Source organism: Lagopus muta, chromosome 10 (assembly GCF_023343835.1).
Source record: "Lagopus muta isolate bLagMut1 chromosome 10, bLagMut1 primary, whole genome shotgun sequence".
In the NCBI taxonomy this organism is placed as follows: domain Eukaryota; kingdom Metazoa; phylum Chordata; class Aves; order Galliformes; family Phasianidae; genus Lagopus; species Lagopus muta.
In genome coordinates, this window is record NC_064442.1 from 3,048,544 (window position 1) to 3,075,569 (window position 27,026).

The window sequence follows — 27,026 nt, forward strand, 5'->3', positions numbered from 1 at the left end:
ATGAATGACTTCTAAGGCCTTTTTGCACCTATCGGTGTATTAAAACTGAAATCGGATGAACGTGGTTTTGGTTGACACTGTAAAAAGTCTGCAGTTGTGCTCAATGACGTGATCCGTTACCTCGGGGTCTCAGGCTTATTTGTGGTATGTATGTTATGCACTGTGTATCAGTAGTAATTGCTAGGAATGCAAAAACTGCTAATAAATAACTTATCTGAAAGAATATCAACAACATACAATATTTAGAGTCTTGTCAGTTATACTTAACATCATTCTAATGTAGCAATTTAGTAGTGATTGCCAGATTGGTGGTGATTGTGGACTCTAAGCAGTTAAGAGGTTAAGTGAAATAAAATACTACAGCTGGGGACTGATTTAATGTTCATACTGTGTGTATTGAATCTGTGCTCTGCTCCAAGTGAACGTGTGGGGGTACTACCAATATCCCAGTAATCCATGCTATCTGTTTTCCTTGGTTGAAGTGCTTACCTAGTGCTGAGGAAGTCCTGTTTACTTGATCTAATCAATGATGTTGCCACCTCAGTAAAAATTGAATCTATTTTTTCTTAATATTGCATGGTATGCTCCTTTTAATTATGAAGGAAAGTTTTGCATGGTACTAATGCATGTTTTACTTATTTACAGAACTTTTGTTGGAACATTGTTTAAAATCAAGAGAAATGAAATTCCAACAAATTCTTACTTCCTTTACACACTTCATGTAAGTATCAAATATATCTGCAAAGCAGAGAATTATAAATTTAAATATCTGCAGTGCAATGAGGTGGATGTTGAATGTAATCTTAAATGGTTGCATCTCTTATTACATCTAATTTGAATAACCTGAAAAGTAAGTGTCTAAGACTCTGCTAGGGAAAGTTCAGAACAGCATCCAAACCAGTGTGTGCACCAAATAGGAAGCCACATAATGTTGGTAAACTTAACATGCAGCTTGTAATGATCTTATGAGGGTTAGGCAATGGGAAAATACCAGTGACAGAGTACTGTAAGTCCCACACCTTGTCACCTCTGAAAGAAGCTGTTTTCCTCTTGGAGAAGAGGAAGGCAAGTGGTCTATTCTGTTTGAGGACCAGGTAAGTTGTCTCTTTCCCCTTTACAGGAACTCTGTAGTGAAAAACAGATGTGAAGATAAACAGTTTCTGAAACAGGTGGCTCTGGCCACCAAACTGCTGTGGCCATCTTCCAGATTAGTCTTGAGCTCTCAGACAGTGAATCAACTATGTACTGAGAGTGGGGGAAGAGTGGATTGAAGTTCACAGTCTATCTAGATGGAGATAACAGTGCTCGCCAGAGACATTGAATGGTATGAATTCTTTCTGACTTGAAACTTCGGTCTTCTTTGAGATGACTGCTCTGTCATCTCGAAGTGAAAGTTGTACAGGCAATACAAAATCATATGACATGTAGTAGACCTGAATATTCTGTGCTTACACTGGGGAATAAGAATGTCTGATTGGAAAAATTCAATTTGTTTATAGTCACTTGAATTAAAAACTAATGTTTGAGTTGTCTGACCAGAGGAATGCCCAGTTTCTGTTCAATGTTTAAATGCAGTTACACTCTAGGTGCTGAGTTGTTCACTTGTCAGGACTGGAAGCCTGTGGGCATGTTCAAAGATGCAGTGCTAGACAACTAGAGAACTTTTCAGTTCAGACAGGGGAAGTGCCTTTGGCAAGACAGCTGAACAAGAATTTCTCAAGTTCACAATTCTCAGTGTAGGTACTTAGGTTTCAGTGAAATCCTTTCTACTGTCCCCTCTTCTCATCTGAGCTTTGCTGACTAGTTTATTTTACTTAAGTAACCTCACTGTTTCACTGAACTACTTTACAAGTTGGAAATAATCAGATTGCAACCATATTTCTCACACCTTAATGATATAAATGGCAAAAGAAAGGTAGGAAAACAGGAATTTGCTGCATTTGTAAATGTACTAGCTACCTAGTGTATTATACCTTGATCTTTTACTGTTTATGACCTATAGGAACTGAGATGAAGTAAAACTGACGGGTCAAGTTTTTCTTTCTTTATTCTGCACAAAATGAGTGTGAGCAGTGCAGTAACTTGTGCCTTTATGGGTGTATTCAGAAAGTCTAGCACGAGGAAATGACCTTTGTAAATTAGTTTGTATTTCAATCCATTAAGTATATATTCTGGGTTTTGATTTTGGTTTATTTTTGAATCTTTACTCTGAAGATTTTATACAGAGCAAATTAACTCAGCTACAGAACCTATTGCCAGTGTTAGATTAGAACTTTTGAACTAAGTCAGTAGTATTGTTATTAGGAGGATAACATGCCTTGCATTTGGCTTCTGATATCTAAACATTTTCTTCTGTTAGATAGAGAACGAGATAAATGCCCTGTTTGGAGATGATTATTTATCTGAGCACTTAACCTGAGATAGTCTCCATCTGTGTTGTGAGTTTTCCTTGCACGTCAGTAGAGTAAATTACACTTTCATAAGGCAAGCAGCAGTAGAAGTTGCTTAGAGGATGTACTTTTTTGAAGGGTAGTCTTAAACTGGATATTTGCAGGGACTGAGAAGTTACAGCTGAATCCACGTGGGTCCCAGTGACTCCATTCTTGTGGTTCTTTAGACTGGATTTCCTCCAGTATTTACAGTTGCTCTGCCTTCTGGCTTTTACACTTGTAATACGAGTTTTAATCCTGTAATACAAGAACAAAACCCAACCTTCAGAATTTCTATATTTACAATATTCTTGTAAAGCTCGGATTAAGGAGCCTTGGTTTTTCCTTAGTTTATCATTGCAACATGAGGTGTTTGTACTTCCAAATTCAGTCTGGGATGGTGTCTGAAGCCAGTGTGAAGTATTTATCACAGCCTGTTAGGATCAGTAGGAGTGAAAATACTGTAGTCTTTACAGTTTTTCTTCTCTGTATTCTGCCTGAAAGTTGTCCAACTGAATTTGTAGATTGTTGTTGCACTTCATACAACTGCCAGATTCCCTGGCTTACTCTGAAATCTTGTTAGAAGCCAATTGTGTGTGTCAGAGAGGATCATGAGCAGCTTTTTACTATCACTGCCTCAACAGCAAGCACGGACTTGGAATGGTTGAGTAACATCTCAGATTTAAGCTTTTCCATGTTGCTGTCATCTTAAGTGCTGTATAATTGAGTTTATTGCTGTCTACTATTGGAAGCATTCTTTAAAAGATAAGGTGACTTTGTTTTACTTAGAATAATAAAGAAATAAAACATAGTTTTCAGGTTTAAAAAAAAAATCTTTCATGGTGAATTAAAAAAAATAATCCTTAGTCATTTCTGGTTCTTACTGACCTGTATGGCAAAACACAAGCTTTGTTAGTCAGCAATGTCTTTCCAGGGAAGAGTCTTGAAGACATGCGTAGTACTTAAATAAATGAATAAAATAAAAATAAATAAATAAAGCATACAACCTGAAAAGTGATTGTGTTACAGAATGCTGGTCTCCTTAGAAGGTGTTTTATCCCCAAACTGTCGGGAGTTGTCCAAGAATCTCCCTCATTGTATTCTGATGCTGGAGATTTGAAACCTGAAAGGTTTTCTTCAAAGAGCTTCCGAATGCTCACAGTGACTTGGAAGGAAGCAACAGCTGCAAAGGAAACAGTGAAAAAGATTATGAAGTCTGTTGTATAAAAGAGCTCGTAGTGATTAAACCAATAAGATCTGTAGTCAAAGTCTGATGTGCTTCGTTTTTCATTAACAATTGGCACAGACTCACTCTGCAGCAAATGTGGGACTCTTAAACGGTGTGTGTGTTTAAATTCATCACCTCCTTGGAGCTGAATCTATTATTTGATCATCCCAAGCAGAATGTCAGTTCTTCTAAAGGATTGTTTCTTCACCTCATTTCAAAGTTTCAGCTGGTGTGATTCCAATGTTTTCTCTAATTTTCAGCTACAGACAGCTGTAGAGGAGGCAGTTCTTACTGACTGAAACAGGCAAGGGGTTGCCTTTCAGTTTCACTAAGCACATGCTCGTTTTGTGTTTCTATTCTGTATGGATAGATAAACATTGATGCTTTAAGACTCTTCTGTTAAAGTAATCAAGCGATCTTTGCAGTGTTGTCTTATGTGCAAGTGTTACAAATTGCTGAGGTTTATTTTCATGCAGTTGTTTAACCAGTACTTCCAGCTCCAGGAATCAACAAGGCATCATCTATTTAATTTTTTAAATCCCACATTGTGTAGACTGTTGGAAATTAATTCAAAACTCTCTCCTGAATAAATTGATTGAACTGATTGTCGAATTCCCTGCACATGCAAGTATTATTTGAGCAAATTAGTGGTGCTGTATTTGAAAGGGAAAAGGTACAGGCTTTGTAATAGTTCTTTTTACTAAGATTGTGATTAACAGATATAAGTCTTAATGCAATGCTTCCTCTAAATGCAAGCAGTAGAAGTTACTCTTCCATGTTTGTTTTTTTTTAAACTATATTTTAATGTGCTTTCACTGTTTTATGGATATGCAGTTTGATTTGAAAATTATAATTCAGTGCTTCTGTTATTAGAGGGCTGAATATGACAAATGTGGAGAAAGTGAGTTAAATCAAGGAGAAATAATCTTATGAGGGATCATCTGCAAACAAAGATTGGGAGGCTTATATAAAGGAAAGCTGTCTGAACTACAACTACATGAAACTTCACTAATATATGCATACAGCTCTGTGCTTTTGGGTTTGGGTGGATTCTTAACTGCAGCTCTGGAGGCTTATCAATACACCGCATGTTCAGCATTTAAATGAAATACAGCCAAAAAATTGTGAGATGCAGCATATTTGTGGTATTTATATCCCTCAGTTGTGTATGAAAGAATGTAGTTAGAAAGTGGTCCCCAGGTAATGCTGGTATTGCTTCCTGGAGCCTTTTACCTAAGATGTAGTTAAGGATTATTAATGGTCCTCTTTTGGCACCTCATCAAAAAGCTGGTAGTTTGGGTCGGCAGTGTATTGCTGTTCTGCTGCTTTCCTCTCCATTGCCTTTACTCTTCTAGTATTACTACTGACTTCTCCTTTCTGTTCCATTGTTGTCCTGTTGTTCAAGCCACAGATTCTCAAAATTCTCAAATATTCTGTTTCTTATTGAAGTTCATGCAATCAAGTTCTGTATTTTAAGATTTCAGTGTTTTGAGGATTTCAGCCTGTTTGTTCAAATGTATTTTTGCTTTGGTCCTGCATTGACAGTATGGTACAGTGTTTATAACCTTACCATTTGCTCTATTTGTAATCAGATATCCAGTCTTCAGTTATGATAGATAGAAGAAACTAATTTCTAATTATTAATACTAACTTGCAACTCTGTATGGATTGCAAGTCAGATCGTACCTCCAAGTAAGAAAGCTCTTGAGCAGAAAACTTTTAGAGAGATCCTGAATGGATGACTTCATCTCTTTTCTGTAGGGGAAGTTTGGTGTATTGGGAGGAGATATTTGTGGTATTTTTTTCCTTATGCAATTACTTAAAAGCTCAGGTGAAAACTCACATACATTGAATTCATGTGTTGTAATTTGATATATGTATTTATTGGAGAAGCTAAAGAAGTGGACTCCGAGGTTTTTTTTATTCTACTTCCCCCCCCACCCCCTGCTGGCATCTTCTACATAATTTATCCTTTCCAGTGATATGTGCAATAATTATTTTGGCTGATCACATACCTCTGTTATCTAGTTAGTCATATGACAAATGGTTTTAAATTAAGATGGGAGATTTAGGTGAGGTATTAGGAGGAACACTTTTGCACTGGTGATGCACTGGAACAGGCTGCCCAGAGAGGCTGTGGATGCCCCGTCCCTGGAGGTGTTCAAGGCCAGGTTGGATGGGGCCCTGGGCAGCCTGGTATAGTATTAAATGTGGAGGTTGGTTGCCCTGCATGTGGCAGGAGGGTTGGAGATTCATGATCCTTCCAACCCTGGCCATTTTGTGGTCTTTGAGATCCTATTCAACCTAGGCCATTCTATGATTCTGTGACATATATTACACTGCAGATAAGGAGTAGTTGCATTTTTTTCTTTCCCTCCATGAGTAATACAGAGTAAGATTTTTTTTTTTTCCTGTGGCTTCAAAGTTAAAGATAACTGACTGAAGAACTGTATGAAAGTTGGGCAGTAATTGGAAGTGCAATAGGCAGCTTTAATCAAGAGGCTATGGTTCGGTTGTTATTTACATGCAGTGTGTTTAATCTTGTTATAGAATCCAGTGTAGGTAACGTATGCTACCTAAAAAAGGCTCCTCAGAAACTGTGTAAAAACAGTTTGCTGTTATCTGTAGCAGTCTCAAATTTGCTCCATTCAAATGAAAGGGGTTTTTTTGCAATGCAGTGCAAGAGTGAAGAAATTATGAAGTGTAAGAAAGGTGTTTGTGCCAATTACCTATTGCATAACTGGCACAGTATTAGACAAGGGAAATATGAATCAGCTTGCTGTAGGCTTTCCTGATTGGCAGAGTGTTCTTAAGTGTTCTGCTTGATTCATGCTAGTGGTTTAGATGTGGGAAACTATGGAGATAACTTAAAGGAGCAGCTGAGCCCTAATACCACCTTCCTGAAATAATCCTTCCTGTTTAATATTGCTTTAGTGCTTCAGTTTATTGGATATCACTCCTAGTTTTATGGAAGCTCTGAAACAGTTATTTATTGATACTGCAACAGCTGCAATACTGAACACCTTGAAAAACCTTTTGAACAAACGAAACATTTCAGTCTGAATCTCTTTAGGGGAAAGTAAATGAGCTGGATCCAAGCATTGCTGCATCGCATCTTCCATTACTGTCTTAGGGATAATGATGAAAGTTTCCCTGTAGTCGAAGGGTGGGGTGAGGGTGCAGGAGGAAAAACTGCTCCATTATCAGTTATGTTTTGTATATCTTGCACTCCTGTGTAGCCATCTGCTGTTAGCTCCCTTTAGAGGCAGTACTTCAGGAGAGGTGAAACTTGGGTCCAGCTTTGACATGTCGGTTCCTATTGTGTGGGTTGTTGTCTGCTGGCTGCAAGCAGACGGACAGGGCTAATAGAACTTCTCTGCAGATTTAAAATCTGTAGATGTTCCTGGCTTTCTTGTGACACCTTTTTATTCCTTTCCAACAATATTAAGATGCCTTATGCTTCAGAATGCTAAGTAATACCAGTATTTCTGAATGCTGTTGATCAGTATTTGAAGCTGTTGAGGAATGACTTTCAGCCTTATTCCTTAGTCATGGAATTAAAAGCAAATAAATTAAAAACTTTAATTAAAAGCAAGCCCCCTCACATCCAAACAAAACAAAAAAAAAATAGCAGTCAAGTAATTAATTCTATGTTTGTATGGTATGTCTGACCAAACATGTTCAGTTAGTGTGATTTTGCTCTGCTGTAGGACTTCCAGCAATTCCACTTTATATTCTGAGAAACTGTAACACTTTCATTTTGTTGACTGAGGCTGAAAGCATTCAGGAGGTGATCAGTAGGAGGGGAAATTTTTCTCTGATTTAATTTTGAAACCTTTACTTAATCTAATAATGCATCTAAAGATGTTGTGTTGGGATTTCCTTTCTGTGCAATCAGCATCCTCCCGTGCGTGTCTAGAGCAACATTAGTTGAGACAAATTCCCATCGTGCAACCAAATACCGTGTGATTTAGAACATTTCTTCATCTGCTGTGTTGAAACAGGCACACGGGAAGGCGCCTGGCATTACTGCTCCTGAGTTTCAGTGAGTAGTTACTCATGACATCAGGATTGCCTTCAGTCAGAAATCTTGAAGTGCAGCTTTGGTGGGTGGGTCTCTGAAGAATTTGAAAGAGTTGTGCAGATGGGGCGTGTTTACTTCTGTCGAAGTAGTGACTGCAATGCCTCTTCGTGGCTAATGTGTGCGTGTTCTCTTTGGCTGCAACATCATAAAGGTAGGAATTTCTTTCGCTTTTTTTTTTTTCTTGCTTCCCTACATTAGGATATGGTCCAAACTGTTAGCATGTCAGCTTTATAATGACAACTTGTAATAGATTCAGATGGTATGGATGTGAAGAGATCTTATATTGCTAAGTGTTCCAGCCTATGAGAGCTGCTTTTCTTTTTGAAGAAGGTAAGTATGGATTACAGTTGTACTTCTGCATCTTGTATCATCATTCTATTTAAAGTGTTGCTAAGAACACTTAATTCTAAACTGGAAAGGAGGAAAATTTGAGTAGGAAAAATGTTAGCTAATGATGTAAAATGCTTGCATAGGAAACTTTGAATTTAGATTGCTTGAAAAAGCTAGTTCTAGTTTTTTTTTTTTTTCTCTAAAATGAACTGCTATTCTGTAACTAACTCAGTTTAACAGTTTTATGTATGACTTACCTGTTACAGGTCTGGTGTCTAGTGCTGTGAATGACACATTTAAACCAGCTACCAGAAGTGGTTATTTCACAGTAACACTATAAAACTCAAATAGAGTAATGCTGTGTATTTCTTCCCTCTTACTTTTTGTATTGCATATCTATTTTTAGCCAGCTTTTTAGCTTGGATCAAAACTTCAGCTGGAGTGCCGCTGTTGATGAAGAGACTATGCTGGTATGCATTAACCGAAGGTCTCTCTTGCATTTGTTATGACATGAATAGGATGCCAAGCAGAGGCTGCAATAATGAAATACCAGTTACGTTCTGACTCCTCCTCTAGTTGGCTTTGTGGGTGGAGAATGTATGGGCAGGTTAAACCGCAAAGGAGGGGATAACCAACAGGTGGAGAACTAAAAACAGTGGAGCACAACAGACTTGATTTGATTCAGGGTGATGAGGAGATGAGCATGCAAGTTTGAGTCACTGTGCGTATGTGATAGCTGAAGACCTTGACTGTCCACCAGCCCCTCTTTCAGGAAGCTGTGAATGACAGTTCTCCAGAGCGAAACTGCACCGGTGCTGCCTCTTTCCCCAATTCCCAAGAGCTAATTTAAAATGTTGAGTCATCTGCTGTGCCGGTTGAAGAAGCTTACATCCTTTGCTTTTACACCCTCAGGTCCTCTCTCCAGTTCCTGATTGTTCTGTTACCTTCACATATTTTGTGACTCTGCTGTACTTAGTGCCTCTTATGTTCTGACAAGTTTTACTAATGAGTTCTAGAAGGAAGTGGTGTCCCTCTAGGTCTGCTCAAACTTATGAGCTAAGCATCTAAGAACATGTAGTTCTGACTGAGCTTTCTTCATAGAACTGTATTTTTTTTCTTAAACTCTAAATTACTGCGTAGCTTTTTATCCAACTTTGTCAGTGTCAGGGATTTTAAAGCTTAGAGACAGGCATAGTTTGCACTATAATTATACTTAGTGAGAACTATTTTTCACTCTTTTAAGCTGCCTGAGATCTACTGAAGCAAATACATACGCTCAGGTTTTATTGTTGACTAGTATGGTAGCTTTCACCCAGAAAATGAATTCTTTCAAGCAGTCCTGATTCTCTTTCCCCTGTACAACGAGGGAAAGTGTAATAAAACTCACTTGCCACCTTAATTGAGATTTACTTCATGCTATTTTGGCCTGCTACGATACAGAAACCAAGTTACAAGGCAATGTGACAGAATAGTAAAAGAAACAAAATATTCTAATTGCCTTCTAACTAGGGACTTGTAATTGTTTACAGTTGAAACTTGTCCATATTAAGGAGTAAATTTGAAGTTAGGGGTCTCATAGCGATCTTAATTCAGCTCTGTTATGTGTATGAAGTATTTCAGTGTTTCATCATAAGAACCTTTAAGTCCAACAGCTCTTTCATTTTGTGCTTCCATTAGTTGTATGCATAGGGTGGGTAAGATGTCATTCATGCTGTTGGGAATCTTTGGGCAACACGCTGCCCAGTATTAGCACAACATAGATCTGTGGCTGAAACTTGTGTGTTGCCTCTAGCGTTTATTGCTTAGTCTTAAGCAAAACAAAAATAAAAGCTGTAATAGAGTTCTGATCTTATTTACTCTTTTAAACCACTTTAGTTTAATGTTTAAGATCAATGGCTTGGAACAGCTTTGCTATCTTTTTGATATATGATGCTCTTGATAATTTTTTTCTTTCCAAAACTCACTGAACCAGCTTAAACAGTTCTACCAAGCGATGGCATTAAACAGGAAATTTATGTTATTCTTGCTTTTTGTTGGTTTGTCCTTTTTCTATTACACCTCCAGAGTGGTACTGAGTAGATATTCTAGGAAAGATGCTGAGTGAAACTACTTTTTCACTTGCATGTTGGTGTTGGTGATCTATTGAGTTTTCCAGTGTATTCAGTAAGTGAAGATAAGAGGTTCTTTTAACAATTCCTTCGAATCTGGATATCACTTTCCTTTAATTCTAGTTTTGGAAATTCAGTTTTTGCAAAGAAGGGGCTTTTGCCTGGAGGATAAAATCAAGACTTGCCTATTTCTTTTTATTTATTCCTTATACTGTAGCAGTCAGTAACTAAACTTCAAAGCAGCTCCTGACTTGGATTTTCAAAATCTAACACGTAGTTTCTGGCTTTTGTCAAAGCAAAATTTGTCATTTTTTTGTTTAACATCAGTAAAAATATAAGTGTTGTTTGGAAAAGAGATTGAAAGGAAGGTTCACTTTGGTACTTCCCAACTGTGTAGGCTTTTCTTTAATTACAAAGGATGCAGTTCCTAAACCAGCCACTCCTGATTTTCCTGTTTTATGCTAGCCCAGTTATAGTACTAGATTAGGCTACAGAAGAGATCCTTAGCAAGGAGTTGATTAGATATATTTACTTGGAGTGTTTATTTTCCAGGATACAGGGGAACCTTCCAGTTTTCTGAAATATCTGTTTTATTGTTAGACTTTTTTTTTTTCTCAGATCCTTTCAGAGGAATAGCAAAAATTCCAGTTTTGTCAGTGAAAAATGACAAAATGAGGAGCTATGAGATATGGTTTAGTGGCTTATGGTAGCAAGGGTAATGGGAGGACAGCTGGACTAGATGATCTTGTAGATCCTTTCCTACACTGTGATTCTATGATTCCTCACCTCTTTCTTTCTCTTCTATGAAAATAATAGTGGCAGCATTTATTTGGGAAGTAGTAGGTATTTTCACCCTAGGTTGAGCAGAGTATCTGTCACCAAGCTGTTGTTTTCACACGTGATGTATAGCTGTTTCCTTGGCACTGTTAGAAGCTGCAAGGAAGAAGTTCTGAGCTCAGCAATCCTAGAAAAAGGATGTTTGTGCTGGGCAAGGTTTCAGATTTCTTATTAGAGCCAATCCTGAGTCAGACTGGGCCTTTGCAGCTGCTGCTGATTCTTTGGAAGCAGAGTGTGTATGACAGCACACTCTGAGAGTAACAACTCATGGCAATTTATGCAAGCTACAATGACTGGCCTTCTTTGAAATCTAGTATCTACAGCCTGATTCCAGCACTGGAAAGGGCTGCCACCACTTTGGCTTATTCTCTGTGTCTTTGTGCTGTCACAGGCCCTTGACAAAAGTGAGCATCCTCTAGTTTTATGCTGATGTTGTGGGAAAGCAAGCCTGGATCCTGACAACTGCAGTTACAGCACTTCTCAGGGGTGAAGATTTCTTGGCAGTATAAAAAGAGCTTGTTGCACAACACTTCACTTGCCCAAGTACTGAGAAACTGGTTCTCCCATGTTCCACCTAGATTTCACGCACTGTATAAGGTGATGCCTTTCTATATGGCTATTGCTGTACATAGGCCCTGTTCCTGGGTGGCAGAAAAGACAGCTGAAACATCTCTACCTATTTATTTGTCTCTACCACAGGAGATACCAGTGGCGAATGCCTTTCACTTCACATGCATGCTGTGGGCACTTGAAGAGGTTACTGGTCTTCCTGACCTGTTAGATGTAATAAGCTGCCAAAAATAATTGGGTTTAAAACAAAACTAGACAGTATAGACAAAACAGTTGAAGTATGTGCAAGTGCCTGTGTCTGCTCTACTTGTAAGACACCACAACTATAGCCCATAGGGAAAACCACAGCAGGAAAAAATACACAACATGAAAACTTTTTCTCACGGCACTGGAAATGCTCTGAAAATGTCTTTCTCTCTGCCATTCAGTCTATTGCCTGGTGAACTGACATGGAGTAAGGGATTCTTCAGAGAGAAATGTCTCTCTGCCACAGTTTTACCAGATGCCTGGTAATCAGGAGGGGGCATTAGCAAATGAAAATAGTTTTTTTGTAACAGATAGCTTGCTAGAAACAAATGAACTGTGTGCCTTCTTTATTACCTATTCCCCATCCTCTGGCCTCTCATTTTGCATGTCTCACAGCCATTGTTAAGGGTGAAATGATCAAAAAATTTAAATGGAAGCTCTCATAAGGTAGAGAAAGCTGATAATGGGAGTTAGCATCTGGGACAGTGGTTGCTGTAGATGTGATGAGTAAGGCGCAAAGCAGGATTATTGGTATTGGTCATGCTGTGGGGTTGCTAAAATAACCTTTAGGGTGGAGAGGTTAGGATGATGATTAGTTATTAAAAGTGTAATTGAAAATCGTGGGGGAATAGCCCCAGTACCTGAATAACCTCTGTTACAGAAATGGGAATCTCCAGAACTGTCCAGGGAATGACCTGACTTGCTGTAGTGAAAACAGTGTAGGGTAAAAGTCCAGTTCAAGAATAATGAAGCATAGCAAGCTGTGCAAACAGGTGTAGAATCTCATCAATGTTTTCTAAGAATTTCTTGAACAGCCATCAATAGGGATGGTCTAATCTGCTGTGCACCAGGCAGAACCTGCTTGAAATACAGGGTTTTACACAAGAGAGAGTTTCAGAGAACCCACTTTTCTGTGACTCTAGTTGGAGTTTCTGAGCAAGGATTTCTACAGACATCTGTGGGCTCTGGGCTGGACCCCAAATTCCAGAATTTCCTTGGATATTAAAGTTAAGGACGTGCTTATGAGCTTTAAATGAAGGTGTATTAACTAATACGTGACCTATGAAGGTAGTTGCCTTATTATATGACTGTGTGTGAAAGGAAAGCATGAATTGCTTAGATACCAAGAATCCAGTTTTGAAATGCACGTTTCTGGGTCCTTGTAGGGTTTGAGTGTTCTGGGTGCATATTTAGTCACAGCCCACCTTCTGTAGTCTAATTGTTAGTACTCTTTCCACTGTGTTTTAATAGTGGCCAATTTAACTTACAGTTTGTGATAACTTGCAATGAATTTGCAATGCACAGTCTAGTTTAAAAATACAGATACATAAAGGAGCACAGTGAAGTAATGAATGTCTCCCCTGGTCTTCTAGGGGAGCATGTCTGCAAGCTTTTCTGCCTGACATAAAATGTCATGTTTCAAAGCTCTGTTTCATTATCATGGCGCCTGCTAGCCGTAATTAAGGGTCTGTTAGCAGCCCCATTATAAATCCTGACTTCCAGGAGTTTATAATTCAGCAGTAAAGAATTGCTCTAGGCTGAAACTTGGCTTATAAAGTCTCAGGGAAGGAACGACTGTGATTTCTTCATCCTTTGTTTTTGCATTTGCTCATACACACAATCCATTCAGTAGATTTTACTGTCCCCTTTTGGCATTTAAAAAGACTAAATGGTTGAGTTATTAATATTTCAGTATTGACTACTGTTCATGGCTGGTAAGTTAATTCACTGTGCTTGTTAACCCAGCTCTGTTTGATGGGTACAAGTCACAGTTTCACAAACCTGCTGCAAGTCTTCTGATTAGTGGAAACAGCCCTCCGTGGATTGCAGCAATTACTCATTAGCTGTTGATTACAGTGGGTTTCAGGACTCTAAATCTGGGAAGCCTGTGCTGTGTGAATGCATGAAGCTGGGTGTCCTGATATTGCACAGGTGAAAGTTTACACGTGGCTGTAGGCAAACCTGGATTTGTGTTGTCCCTATTCAGTACTGGAGGCACATGAAAGGCCCTGAACCGCTATCTGTCCTCGGCCTGATTTATTTAGTCACTTGATCCTATGCAAATGGGTCACTGAAAGCTCTTCCGATGGGAAGTCTGACATGATGAAGAGGCTTGGCTGGATTTCCCAGCCTGACTGTTTCCTCATTCAAACTATGGTTTCATAAAATCAATTATTTCCCCTAAACAAAAAAAAAAAAAAAATATTGAGGGAATGTTATTATGGAAAATTTCATTTTATTTCTCATAGAAGTTATAGAAAGATTACTTCAGCCTTCTGTTTTTATTCTATTTTAGAATATTTTCATAGGATATATGTAAAAAAAAAATTTGGACAAATTGTAAAGATATTACAATTAAATGAGGGGAAACAAAAACATATCTACATTCATAATGTAGAATGGGAGGGTTGAAATTGAGGCTTTGAAAAGAGCAAAATTTGGGGGTTTAGTGAAACAATCTTTTCCTTCAAGAACAGATTTTTGACGTTTTGTTCTGATCCCTAAACATGCTTATTGCACTCTGTAACTGCTATACTTGGTCCTGTGTATAGTGCTGTTTATAAATTGGGATCAAAATGCATATTGCAAGTACTACATCAAATAGCAGTAACTCAGCAGCAAAATGCCTTCACTAATGCAAGACTGAGTCGCCCTCTGGACTTTCTCCTTTTCTTCCTCCCATCCTCCTAGTCCCTTATATTAAATTGAGAAGAGTGGCCTAGGGGACATCAGTTCTCATTTGTGTCACTTGTATCTTTGTGTGATAGATTAGAAGCAGTTATTGGAAAAGATTTGACCAGATATTAAATAACCTCATTTGAATGACAGAAGTGAGACTGCAGATTTAAAACAAACAACCAAGAAAATAACAGAAGTACTGATTTCTACGATTCTATGTTAATTTATACCAGCTAAAGATCTAAAGATCGAGGTCTGTTTTCTCTTCCATTAGCACATAATCCCCCTGCATGCCTGCAGTAGCACTATGGAGTGCCTCTGCTAGACCAGCAGTGTGAGCACAACCTGTGCTGGTCAGTGAGCGCGTTCGTATGGGACCCAAGTCTCCTGTTTTATTTGCTTGTACCTTATCTGTAGGAAATGTCCTGCCAGCTGGGAGCCACTGCTTTTCACAAAGTTCAGTATTTTTTGTTTCCTGCATTTTTTTTTTTTTTTTTTTTAATAGGAGGGGAATAATTTTTAACCATCTTTTCATTTGCTTAGCATGGCGCATATATTAAAGACGCTCAACAGCTGGTTCTGGTGGGAGAATATTTGGATGCCAATCAATTGCACATGGGCTGATTTCGTAGACCGCGATGGCCTCGTCTTTCCAAAGCCACAACAGTTGTATGCCACAATACCGTATGCTTTTGTATTGCTGATTATCCGGTTCTTCACTGAAAGGTAAGAAGCATGAATTCAGTTTTATGTTCTTGTTAGTTTTCAGTAATGCTAAAAAATAATTTGAGAACAAGATATCATTACATTCTTATGTATGAAGGTTAGTTGGTAGTCTGCTAAAAATACCTACTGTCAAAACAGCGGAAGATGAAAAACTTGGAGATAGTTTCACTGCTAGGAATGCGATTGCAGCCCAATCTAGAAAGGTGTTTCTATACAACTTTTCTAGAACAGCATTTGGATAACTCTAGTTATGCCCTTTCAATAGAGTTGCAAACTCTCCAGAAACATTTTGATTTCTTTATTTTTCCTCCTTAGAAGCATAGTTACTGCTCCTTCAAACCAAACCTCTCCTTTTGGATCAGCACATGATGCTGATCAATCCCAGATGTCCAAATGGAGCAACCTGAGGCAAACTTGAGGAATGAGTTTCTTCTTTTTTTTTTCCCTAACAAGTTGTATTGCTTCTGCAACTGGAATTGTAATGGTACAAGCAGAAGTTGGTTCCATAGAAGAAAGCTACAAAAATGATAAATTTGTAGTGTTTTGACCTATTTGTGTAGCTTTACTTTTCTCTTTAAAGAAAGTGATTAGTAGGTTTTTAATTATTTCAGGATAGAATGAGGAAACTTGGAATGTCATAAGTTGGACAGACTTGACACAGAGCCAGATAAAATCATTCATATTAGAGATCAAAAGTAATTTGGATCACATGTTTATAACATTCATAGTGTCTCCTGTGTAAATGCTTGCCTGGCTGTCTCACTGGACTACTATTGAAAGTTGCTCATGTGAAAAAATTAGCTCACACATCTGGCATGCAGTGAATCTGCTCATGAATGATGAGAACTGACCACTGCTGGAAGTAGCAGAGAATCAATTGCTGATATCAGTAGAGGCAAGGGGCTTTTCTTGGAAGAGCCTGCCCAAGCAGAAGGGCAAAGCAACTGGCATGCTCTGTAGCTCCTTGAGGGCAAAGTGGAAGAGAAGGAGAAGCCCTCTGCTGTGTGCCACGTGCTAGAGGCTGTGTGGAGAATCTTGTTTCCTGGGCCATGGCAGCCTATCACAGTATGTCAAGTGGCTCTCTGCCTCTAAGAGAGCATCCCAGAAGCAGTCTTCCAGCACAGCTCATATAAAGAACCACTTGTTCTTGTTTTGTGCACCCTTAACTATTGCAGAACTCAAAAAATACAAGACAAAATTTAGAGTTTTTCCTTTAGCTTTATATCTTTTCAGGACCACAAGCTCCAGTAATTGGATCTGCATTTTCAAGTAGCTGCTTATGTGCTATTGTTCTCTCTTGGGATCAGTTAGTGAGATCTTTTTTTTTTTTTCTTTTTTTTTCTTGGTGCATGGTGATATCCTATGGACAATTGAAATGCTTCAGAATTACTTCATTCGTATCCTGGTGTGAGAACAGCTGAGGTCTTGTAACTGTGTTACATTTTTTTTTAAGCTTTTCATTGCATGTTTTTTCAGATACATTGCTATTCCTCTAGCAAAAGCCTTAGGTATAAAGAATGTGAGACGTGTGAAGCCGCAGCCTAATCCTGTTTTAGAGAGTTATTTCCGGGAGTGCTCAAGACATCCATCTCAAGTAAGAGACTCTTTTGTACTAGTTTTGGTTCTTGGAAAATCACAGGCTTTACTGTTTCAATAAACGGTCAACAATGACAACATGGGATGAGTTCCATCTGATTGACAGATGACTTAATTTATTTGGGTTTATGTTGCTGTTCTGCTGGCAAGGGTATATAGCATCCAAACTAGAAAATACGTTGAAGATGTTCAATTTTCTGGTATGTTAGACTCTAGGAAGTATTTCCAATGAAGATCAGTGCTTCATCATCTTTAACTCTTTCTGCCTGGAGAAAACATCAGCTGATGTCCGTTGTTGGGGAGTGGTATCATATTTATTGCATGTATTGACATTGGGACTCTGGGATGGAAGCCCTTTGATCTGTTACTGCATACTTTGATATACTGCTGCATACTTAATCCTGGTTTATGAAAAAGAAATATCTATGCATTACCTTGCTGTCTATTTTCAAATTTAAACAAGTAAAAGATAAAAGCCAACATTAACCATCCTGAAATATGAAGCAACCTGATTGTTGATGAGAAACAGGTACCTTGCTGTGATTGCAATCTCACAGCTCATTTAATTGACTACAAATACAATGGCAGCTTTCCTACACTGGTTTTGAAAATAATTATGTGCTCAGCTGATTGTTAATACCTTAAACTTTGTTCTAACTCTGCTTCACTTTCTATTTTTTTTTTTTGGCTTCATATTGTGAGGAATAGATGTATTCATGTTCACATGTGTGCTCTTCTCTATCTGGACAAGTGTCTTGATCTCTGCTTCATAACTTCCTTTTGCATGCGTGCAGTTTGCCAATTAATTTCTGAAGGGAAGCACAGCATTTGCATTTTTGTATTTCTCAATGTACATAGAATTCAGGCTGCATCCTTTAGGTGTCTGGCTTAGGGACCAGTGTGTCTGAGAGTGCATGCAGGGGCCTGGCTGTCATCTGAGGACATCTAGGCTCCACTGTCAGTCAAAACAAAGTCAGTATTCCTGTGTGACGAGTGGAACACCCTTCTGAATAGACAGCCTGTTTGCAGTGCTGTGCTCCCCAGCAGGCAAAGTGTCCTTTGCTTACATACCAGAGCTTTTCTCCAAGGGAAGGAGACCAAGTGAACTGGACTTAACTTGGCAGAAAGTGATGCTACCACCCAGTATTTGCATGCTAGCCTCAGGGTGAATTGCTTCCCTAGGGGGGTGAGTTGAATGCTGCCTCCATTTCTGCAGCAGCTTCAGGGTAGATCAGCCCACACCATTTTCATTTTAGGATGGAGGAGAGGGAGGGAGCCTACAAGCTGCACGTGGAGCTCTGGGCACCCAGAAGCACAGCAATCACATGGCCAACAGAATACAGCTCATTACCCCCAGCTCACCAGAGCAGGAGCTACAACCTTGTGCTTGGCACCTGACATGGCTGCACAGCGGAGCCACTTCAACCTTCAGAGTGCAGATAAACCACAGACACTTGGAGGCCAACGAATTTTTAGGCAGTTGCTCAAGCCTTAATTTATTTTTAGGCATTGAAAGAAGGCAGTCTGGATTTTGCTGGGTAAGATTAACTGACTTGCCCTGTTGCATAGCAGAACATCAGATTTGAGAACAGAGCCCAGATCGCTTTGATGCCATGTCTTACCTGAAGGACTCATTTAAATACAATCTGGCAATTATGTAATAAGGTTATGTATTGGACACACTGATAACGTGCAGTGATGCATGACACTTCAGAAAGTTATCCTCAGCAAAACCTCTTGCTTAGCAGTAAAAGTTCATAGAATCATACGATTTCCCAAGCTTATAAATTATCAGAAGCTACCAGAAAAACAATAGCATGGTTTGTAGGCCTGTGCATTTTGTACCCACTTCAGTAATATAAATTTGTGTCCTGGAAATACAGGATTTCTGTGAATGTCATTCAAAAGTTAAATTGGGAAACTTACAAGTTAAAATGGCATGGATAGTTAATATTAGTAATATTTTTAAATGGAGATCTTACAGTGGCTGGGAAGCCAATCTGTGAAGTATAGAACCAATGAAGATGACATCAGTGTAGGTTTTGTTGCTAACATTATTACATTTTTTTGCAGTCAGAGATTCAAGGCCTTGCCAAAAAGTGCAACTGCACAGTCCATCTGGTGGAAAAGTGGTTTAGGAGACGGCGAAACCTTGAGATCCCAACGGTGCTTCGGAAGTTCCAGGAAGCTTTGTAAGAAGACACAACTCTTGTTGTTGTTATTGATTTGTGTTTTGGGGAAAAACAGTGATTGAGGTCCTCAGGTGCCTTCCTGGCAGGGGCTCATTTCCAGGAAGCTGGGTCTGTCTGACGAGGGTTTTGGTTTGTGTTTGTGCATTTACAAAGAAGTCTAAAGGAGTTGGTAAGGTTTCTCCAGATTTGTAGCTTAAAAATATTAGATCAAAGATTCTAAAATATTGTAATTTTCTTCACTGTTTAAAAAGGGACTTGTTTGTAGGTTACTGCTACATAATGCTTGATAAAAACATGTAGAGAGTAGGAAAGCATGTCTGTGTGTGCCCATAATCATAGGGGAACTTATTCACTCTGCTTTAAATAAGCATCTGTGCTGTCATCTTGGAATAATAGTGTCCTGATGTTGGTTCAGGAGCAGGAATTGTGGCATCCTAATGAAGCAGTAGGTGTCACAACTTGAACACAAGGTACCATATGGAACATGAGCTCAAATATGCCAATGAAAGTGGGCTGTTGAGCAATTGAGTGGTTGTAATGAATATGGAAAAAGTTTCAAAACTTCCTTCTGCATCTAATTACAAACCAGCAGAGCATTGAGTCTGTTTTGTCACAAATCTGTGAGAAATTCCACATACGTAAACATTTTACTAATTATTCCAGTGTTATCCAAAATATCATATGAATTGCAAGTCCCCAAGTGAGCAGCATGGCTTTGCTTACATAGCTCATTTTTCAATAGTGAAATTTACTGTACTAGTGTAAAGTACTTTCCTAATGTCCTGTCTACTTGGATTTTTAGCTGGTATAACTACTTTGGTAACAATTCATGCGATCATAATATTTAACCTCTTTTAGTGTAGGTTAGCTTAAGGAATGAGGATTAAAAGCTCAGAGTTGAGTAGTTTATCAAGATTATTTTCAGTGTGAATCAATATGATAATGATTTGATGATCTCCTCTGGGCATAAATCTAGTTGTTAGGCATTTAGGTGCATTGCTTTGAAACCTAACTGAGCAAACTGTCTTGGCAAATGATATCCATGTCTGCTGCTGTTGTTCTGTGGCTGAGTTAACTGTCAAGTGACAATAAGATTTCTTACTATCAGTATAAGAGCTGCCTGCCGTGGGTCCGTTCTTCTAGTTACACACAGCCAAAGACAAAAATTGAAACTTGCTCAGCAGCTTAAGTTAGAATGAAGCAAACAGGTTTTTCTTGTGCAATTCTGGAGACCTTGCTCTGCTCTTTGTGTCAGTGAATTTAATTGGATTTAATTTTCAAGGCAACAGAGAAGGAACAGAGCTATCCCATGTTGGTAGTCAGCGTTATGAGCATTATGGCACTTCTGAAATCCTGCAATCTCCAGGATCATTCTGATGAATCACAAGGAAGATGTGATGAGCCAGATCTAAACTGTACTTAAGCTATTAGTGTTCCCAGTTAAGCAATACTGAGGTTTGGAAAGGTCTTTGTGTGAAACCTCCTTGCCTTAAAAGACTCAAGAGCCTTTAAATTCACCCACTACATTATTTTTTGTTAGACTCCATTCAAGAGGAAAAAAAAAAAATCAAGGGAAAAGATTCCTGAAGTTAAATCAGAAAGATCCTTTTACATCACTGTTGTGCAGTTCAGAGTTTATAAGGCACATGCTGCGTAAAATTTTGTGAATTTGGATGAATTTTACTTGGGGCTTTGTTAACAAAATTCATAAAGAAGCTTGGCTGAATGCAAAACGAGGTAGTGCTCATCTGGCAGTCTTGTTCAGATGACGAGTTTAATCTGAAGCACTCTGAGTATTTACTGCCAAGTGCTTTGGATATACATACTTGTAGGGCTGGGGGCTAATGGTGCAGTCAGGAAGCTGCTGAAGCATGCGTACATATTACACTGAACACAGAATCTGTTCCACGTTTATTGGACTCCTCACACCTCTCTTGCTGGAAATATGAGGAGAAATAACAGCAGAATCAGCTCATGTGTAGTCAGTCATGTGCCACAGTGTTTTTCCCAGTATCTCTCCTTTAACTCTGAGTGAGGTATTACTTAGGAGTTTCACCTTCCCCTTCCGTTTGCTTTCCTAATTTCTGCTGTTTGTTTGTTTGTGCAGTGGGTGTTATAAAGTGTTTTTTCCCTTCATAATCTTAGGAAAGATGCTTTAAAGTAGAAATGTACAATGATCATTTATCACCAGCCTATCTTCTGGCACTTCTATAATTGCTTTTTGACTTCTGCAGGCACGATGCATATTGACTTAGCTGGCCTCTACTGTCCCATGTACTCATTTTCTTTATTTTTCTTCTGAAACATTGGCTCAGTCTTTGAACATGTTGTTCTTTCACCTAGGACAGCCTCCATAGAATCATAGAATCATAGAATCAGTAAGGTTGGAAAAGACCTAAAAGATCACCCAGTCCAACTGTTCACCTATTCCCAATAGCTCCCACTAAACCATGTCCCTCAACACAACATCCGGTCTTTCCTTGAACACCCCCAGGGTCGGTGATTCCACCACCTCCCTGGGCATCCATTCCAGTGCCTGACCACCCTTTCTGAAAAGTAATACTTCCTCATGTCCAGCCTGAATCTACCCTGGCGTAGCTTGGAGTTTTTACTCCAGGTAATACAGGGCTCAGAAGAGAGGCTGCTTCTACCAGGCTCATCGTTTCTCAAATGACACTTCATTACCATTTGCCAAAGACCCCAAAAATCATCATTTTTATTTATCTCTCAATTCATTAGTGCCAACAATGAAAGCAGAGTTCTTGTCAAGGCTCTTTCTCCTTTTTAGCATCTCACTATTCTGGGAGGCTGTCTGCTGTTCTCCTTTGTTCTCTTGTTCTGGACAATGTTCTCACCAAGTTTGGGGTCGTGTGCCTTTCTCTGTGATTGTGACCTCTCCCAGCATGTGAAGTCCTGCAGCATTTTCCTGCTGATCTTGAAGACTCGCTCAGGGAAAGGTCAGGCTTGTTCCTGCAGAGCAGAAGAGGGCAAAGGAAGAAGTTTTCCATCACCTGTAGAGGTGGGAGTGGGAACACTCCTGCTGAGTCTCTAGCTACACCCAGTCCCAGGGACAGTACCTCCCACACAGGTTCCAGATTGGTTACAACACTGACTGCTGGCTCCAAATCACAGCATCCTGTTCTGACACACATAACAACACAGTTTCGGTTCACTAGGATACACAGGAGCTTTTTACCCCTTTGCTGACTTACCAGATCAGTGATGAAAGTCTGAAAGTTTTATGTTCTTCAATGGATTTAAACCACAAAAACCTTACACCAAACTTAAATGCTAGTCAGGGGTTGAGGTTTATGGCTAATTCAGATCTGTGAGGTAAATATAAACTTACCTGGTAGCTGTTAAGTTCTATAGGGCTCCCCTGTTTTCAGCAACCAATGTTTTGTTGCTCTTTTAACAACAAAAAATATCAGACAATCTACTTGGCAATTAAAGCAAGTCACTGTTGACTTTAACAGTGTTGACAACATTTGATCGGATTGGGAAGTATTGTTTCAGCTCTGTAGCTGAAACTTTTTCTAGTGGTAGGGAGCTATGAGATGTTCAGTCCAATGTGAATGTTCTAGAGCAGTGATAGAGTATGTTTGATTACAGTAGGGTAATCAAACCTACGTTTTTAGGGAACTTATTGCATTTGCTATGACTGTTACCTTGATCATGTTGTGCCTGGAGAACTACTGCCATGATCTACAAGCGAGGGATCTGTGTTATATAATGTAAACTCACTTTTTAGCTATTAATCAAAATATTTGAATGTTAATACTTAGCAACCCTGAAGGTAAAGTGTGAGGGTGCATTCATGTGTAAATTATCTGTAATGTACAATGACTTTCTAAAATCTATGGAAAAAAAATTGATACTGTCTGTGAAACAAAAATGTTCTTTTTTTCATTTCAATCTTGCAGCTGGAGATTTTCATTCTATTTTGCATCCTCCATTGCTGGATTTATATTTCTGTATGATGTAAGTATACTTTGTGAATAGTTGATATTATCTTTTAAAACAAGGTCTGATCTCTAGATATTAATGGCACCCATTGAAGCTCATACACTGATTTTGGTGGTTGGTTGGGTTCAGAAGTTTAATGTATATGATATGTGCAATAGGCTGCACTGAAGTTTTAATTGGGACTTTAATTTTTACTCATGAACTTATATGATTAACAGTAAAATAAAATAATGAGTAAGCAGCATTGTTAAGGAAAGTTTACAACGTGCCTTAACGCCTAAAAATACATCACATGGCCATGTTTTCCTCAAAGGAAGCAGTACAACTTTTCTGGCAGCTTTTTTTGGGGTCGTAGTGCACTTTATGGCTGTTTATTGTTGTGTTACTCCCAACTTCTGACTCAGCAGCAACAGAGAGACTGCTCATAGCTAAGTGAGCACTGCCTGGGGTATAATTAATGCTTCTCCTGAGCAATTGAACAGTTCTCAGTGTGTCTATGTTCATCTGGCTCTCCTCCCTAAACAGTTTATCATCATGAACCAGTGTGTGTGGCTGGTAAATACATCAAAATGTAATAATTGTAGCAACACATCTTGAGTAATTGCAGAGATAAAACACACCCATTGCTTTGGATGATGAAATGATCAACTGGAATGTCTCAGGTGTCCTGAAAAGAAGCCAGAAAGCTGAAACTAATATGATAAACCTGAGATCTAAGCTCTCTTTAGAAATGGCTGGAGAACAATTATCAAGAATACACTTTCTTAGCCTGCTCCAATTAGAAAATGCTTAAGTATTGAGGATTTTGAGTTAAGAGGATGACTTATTGCTCAGCTGATCAGTCTGAATCGTCTGTCTTCCCCAGAAGCCTTGGTTGTACGACATATGGCAGACGTGGGTTGGCTATCCATTTCAGGTGAGCTTTTTGGCATTGGTCCATTGGCCTCAGGGTGTGCCAGGTATTTCCCCATTGGAAGGGTTAATCTACAGAGGTGCTTCTCCCTCCCAGCAGACATCACCTAGAGAGGTGTGGCACCAAACTCTTCTGCCACTTTTTTGGTACGTCCAGCTGACTCCTTCAGGACTTCACCATAATGTGCCTGTGCTGCACTGCAGCCCTCCGGCCCATTCCAGGCTACCAGTTGTCTACAGCAGTCCCTCAGTGTTTGAGGCTTCAGTGTGGAATCCTTTGGCTTGCACCAGTCCTGATGATGCTTTGAGTCTGAGGCACTGTAGAGTAGCAGTATGCAGAGGGCTGCACCAAGCCTCTACCAAGTGTCTGCTGGGCACTATTGCTTAGCAGCACAAGTGGAGGGGAGCCCTGCAGTGATGTGGTTTGGCAGAATGTGATGCCCTGCTCTGACAATCTCTGCTTGTTACTCTTTTTTTTTTTTTTTTTTTTTTTTTCACCAATGCCAAGTGTGACAAGGTTCTGATTTCTTCCTGAAGTATTTTAGTCATGGTCCCCTAACAGATGGCTTCAAGCAAACTGCTGCCTTGCCCACCTTTTAGAGGTTCTTGCATGCTGCTCCCTTCCTGTTTTGGTAAATTGGTGGCACATCACATTGCCACCTTCTTACTTGACTCCAAGCCAGGGGCCAAAAATAAAAAGAATCCTGCCTCCTAGCTGGGTTTTCCCAGCTCCTTTTACTTGTGGGACCTGATAAACCAGCTCACTCCCTGCCACCTGGGAAACACATTTAACCAATTGAGGAGCCAAGCTCTTTCAGCATCCTAGCTCTCTTGTGCCCTATGTGGATAGCTAGGATTTTAGTGTAAATAGATGACTTTTTAGACCCAAAGATGTGTGAATATCTAAAATGTTTGTTTGCCAAAATGGAGAGCTTTGTTTATTTGCAGTTGTTTGTAATTAAATGCAGAAGCACTCTATATTGAGTTCTCTGACAAAAGCACAGAAAAAAGCATGCTAAAATTGGGGGTTGGGAAGGAACTACAGAATCTTGGAGTTTGGTCTGAGTAAAGGTTAAAATATTTGGCTCCCAGAACGTTCTTCGTAATGAAGCCCAGAACATGGATTTAGTTTAATTTTTTTTTTTAAGACAGGACTCAGCAGAGGAGCACAAAAAAAAGTGAGGGGAAAAAAAGAATTTGGCATTCACTTTTGCTCTTCTCTAAGTTAACTGGTTTTGTTTTTTTAATAAAATTACTCTTTTATTTACAGACTATGCTGCCGTCTCAATACTGGTACTACATGGCTGAGATTAGTTTCTACTGGTCTCTCTTATTTACACTTGGGATTGATACCAAAAGGAAGGCAAGTGGTCGTGATAAACAAGAAGTTGATAAAAGCACCGTCCTGATACTGGATTTGGTGCAGCCACATGAGGGCAGCATCAGCCCATCCCTGGCACACCTGCACCCTTCCCTGTTCTCCTGGCTGTCAGGGTCCCTCTGTGTGTGTGACGTAGTATCCACACCCACAGGGAGACCCTCCGGAGCTGCACTTAAGTGGCTCTACTTTATGTTTTCACAGGATTTTTTGGCTCACGTCGTTCATCACTTTGCAGCCATTGGGTTGATGAGTTGCTCTTGGTGTGGCAATTACTTGCGTATTGGAACACTGGTGATGTTTGTGCATGATACTGCAGATTTCTGGCTTGAGGTAATGATGACCTTCTTCTTTATTTTTTTTCTTTTTTTTTGTTATCACCCAGGTTATGTTCAGTGATGTTTCAATCTTTGCCATCAGTTTCATATGCTCCCTCCCTATCCCTACAGAGACGTGGTTCTACAGTCATAAATTGTAAGATTAAAAAAAAAAAACTTCCTGATAATTTAAGCTGATATTCTGTTACAGAATCCATTATGAGAAAAAAGCATAAGAAGTTCTGCAAAACAGTACAAGGACTGGAAATGCCTCCCTGGCTTGTTCTTGTTTCATTGTTAAAGTTAGACAAAGTTGGCTAGCCTGTGAACAGCTTGTCACGATAGCAGTTCTCAAGCAAATTTAGCAGCTAAAAGCTTGGCTACTTTTTCACGCTGTCTTAATTCTGTCAGCATTCACACCCCTGTGTTGACCCAAGGGCTATGTCTACCTCATTCAGTTCTGGCTGGAGATACTCAAGCTGACTCTGAATGAGATACCACAGGTACTGGCAGAAGTGAAGTTTTTCCTTCTCTTGACTAAATATCAATGTTCAGAAATGTTTTAGGATTTCTCTGCACACAGTTCTGCAATGATGGAGACCTGCTGCTGGGTTTCTCAAAAGACAAATTTACTCTGTAGTTCCTTCAACAGCATTACTCTGGTTTTTATAACACTGGGATTCAGAACATAGTTTCACAGCCTTTTTGGTGGTAGTGCCTGCGTACTCCAGGCTGTTGTCTCTCACTACTCATTTCTGCTCCTAATATGCTTTTAGTTGTGTAGGAGCAACTAATTGTGGGGTCACACATTTGGGGCTGGTCCCAATTAAATGCAGGCTTTTGCTGGGTTACTTCTAATCCTTAACTGTTGTTCAGTTCACTGCAAGGCCCTTAGAATGTTGAACCAATAATTGGAATAACAGCACTCAGATGCAAACTGAAGTTGTCTGACTCTCAAGCAGTGTTTAAGACTGAGGCTTGGCATTTGGAGCTTGTGTTCACTGCTGAGATCAGCTGTTTTGCTTGACAGTGCCCAGGGTGATTCCTCAATGAAACATGGGGAGTTGCACGTTTCAGCTAGGGGAGAAGCAGAAATTATGATCTTAACTAGTGAAATGGAAACCGAAGCTAGGACTTCCAGCCCTCAAAGAGGAGGGTAAGAGACAGAATGCATCCACCAGAATGCTGGTACAAAGGGTCACTGCTGCTCCTGAGTGTGTAGATAAGGCCAGCAGCTTTGCTTTGAAACTGGTACAGCAGTGAGGGATGAACTTCTATTTTCAAGAGCACTTCATGTTTTTGTGATGCATCTACTTTCATATCTCAGAACTGTTTCTTCAGCTTTTTATACCAAATCCTTTCTTTTAAGATTAAAGGAGAAATATAAACAAGAAATCTGTTTTGTTGCTGCTTTATTAGGTATTAGTA

General features: G+C 39.3%; 1 protein-coding gene across 6 annotated transcripts in view; it reads left to right on the forward strand.

Annotated features, from left to right (window-relative positions):
• Positions 1-30: 30 nt before the first annotated feature.
• Positions 31-27,026, forward strand: part of CERS3 (ceramide synthase 3) — a 47,330-nt gene continuing 20,334 nt past the window's right edge. For 2 of the 6 annotated variants that reach the window (XR_007379187.1, XM_048956726.1), the window contains exons 1-9: positions 31-144; positions 646-721; positions 15,055-15,237; positions 16,714-16,831; positions 18,907-19,025; positions 22,949-23,006; positions 23,857-23,907; positions 25,174-25,266; positions 25,486-25,614. Coding sequence is in view for 5 of the 6 variants with exons in the window: in XM_048956726.1 (XP_048812683.1) it covers positions 681-721; positions 15,055-15,237; positions 16,714-16,831; positions 18,907-19,025; positions 22,949-23,006; positions 23,857-23,907; positions 25,174-25,266; positions 25,486-25,614 (792 nt within the window). In the remaining variant the exon portion in view is untranslated. The other 4 variants (XM_048956727.1, XM_048956729.1, XM_048956728.1 and 1 more) reach the window with 4 other exon arrangements.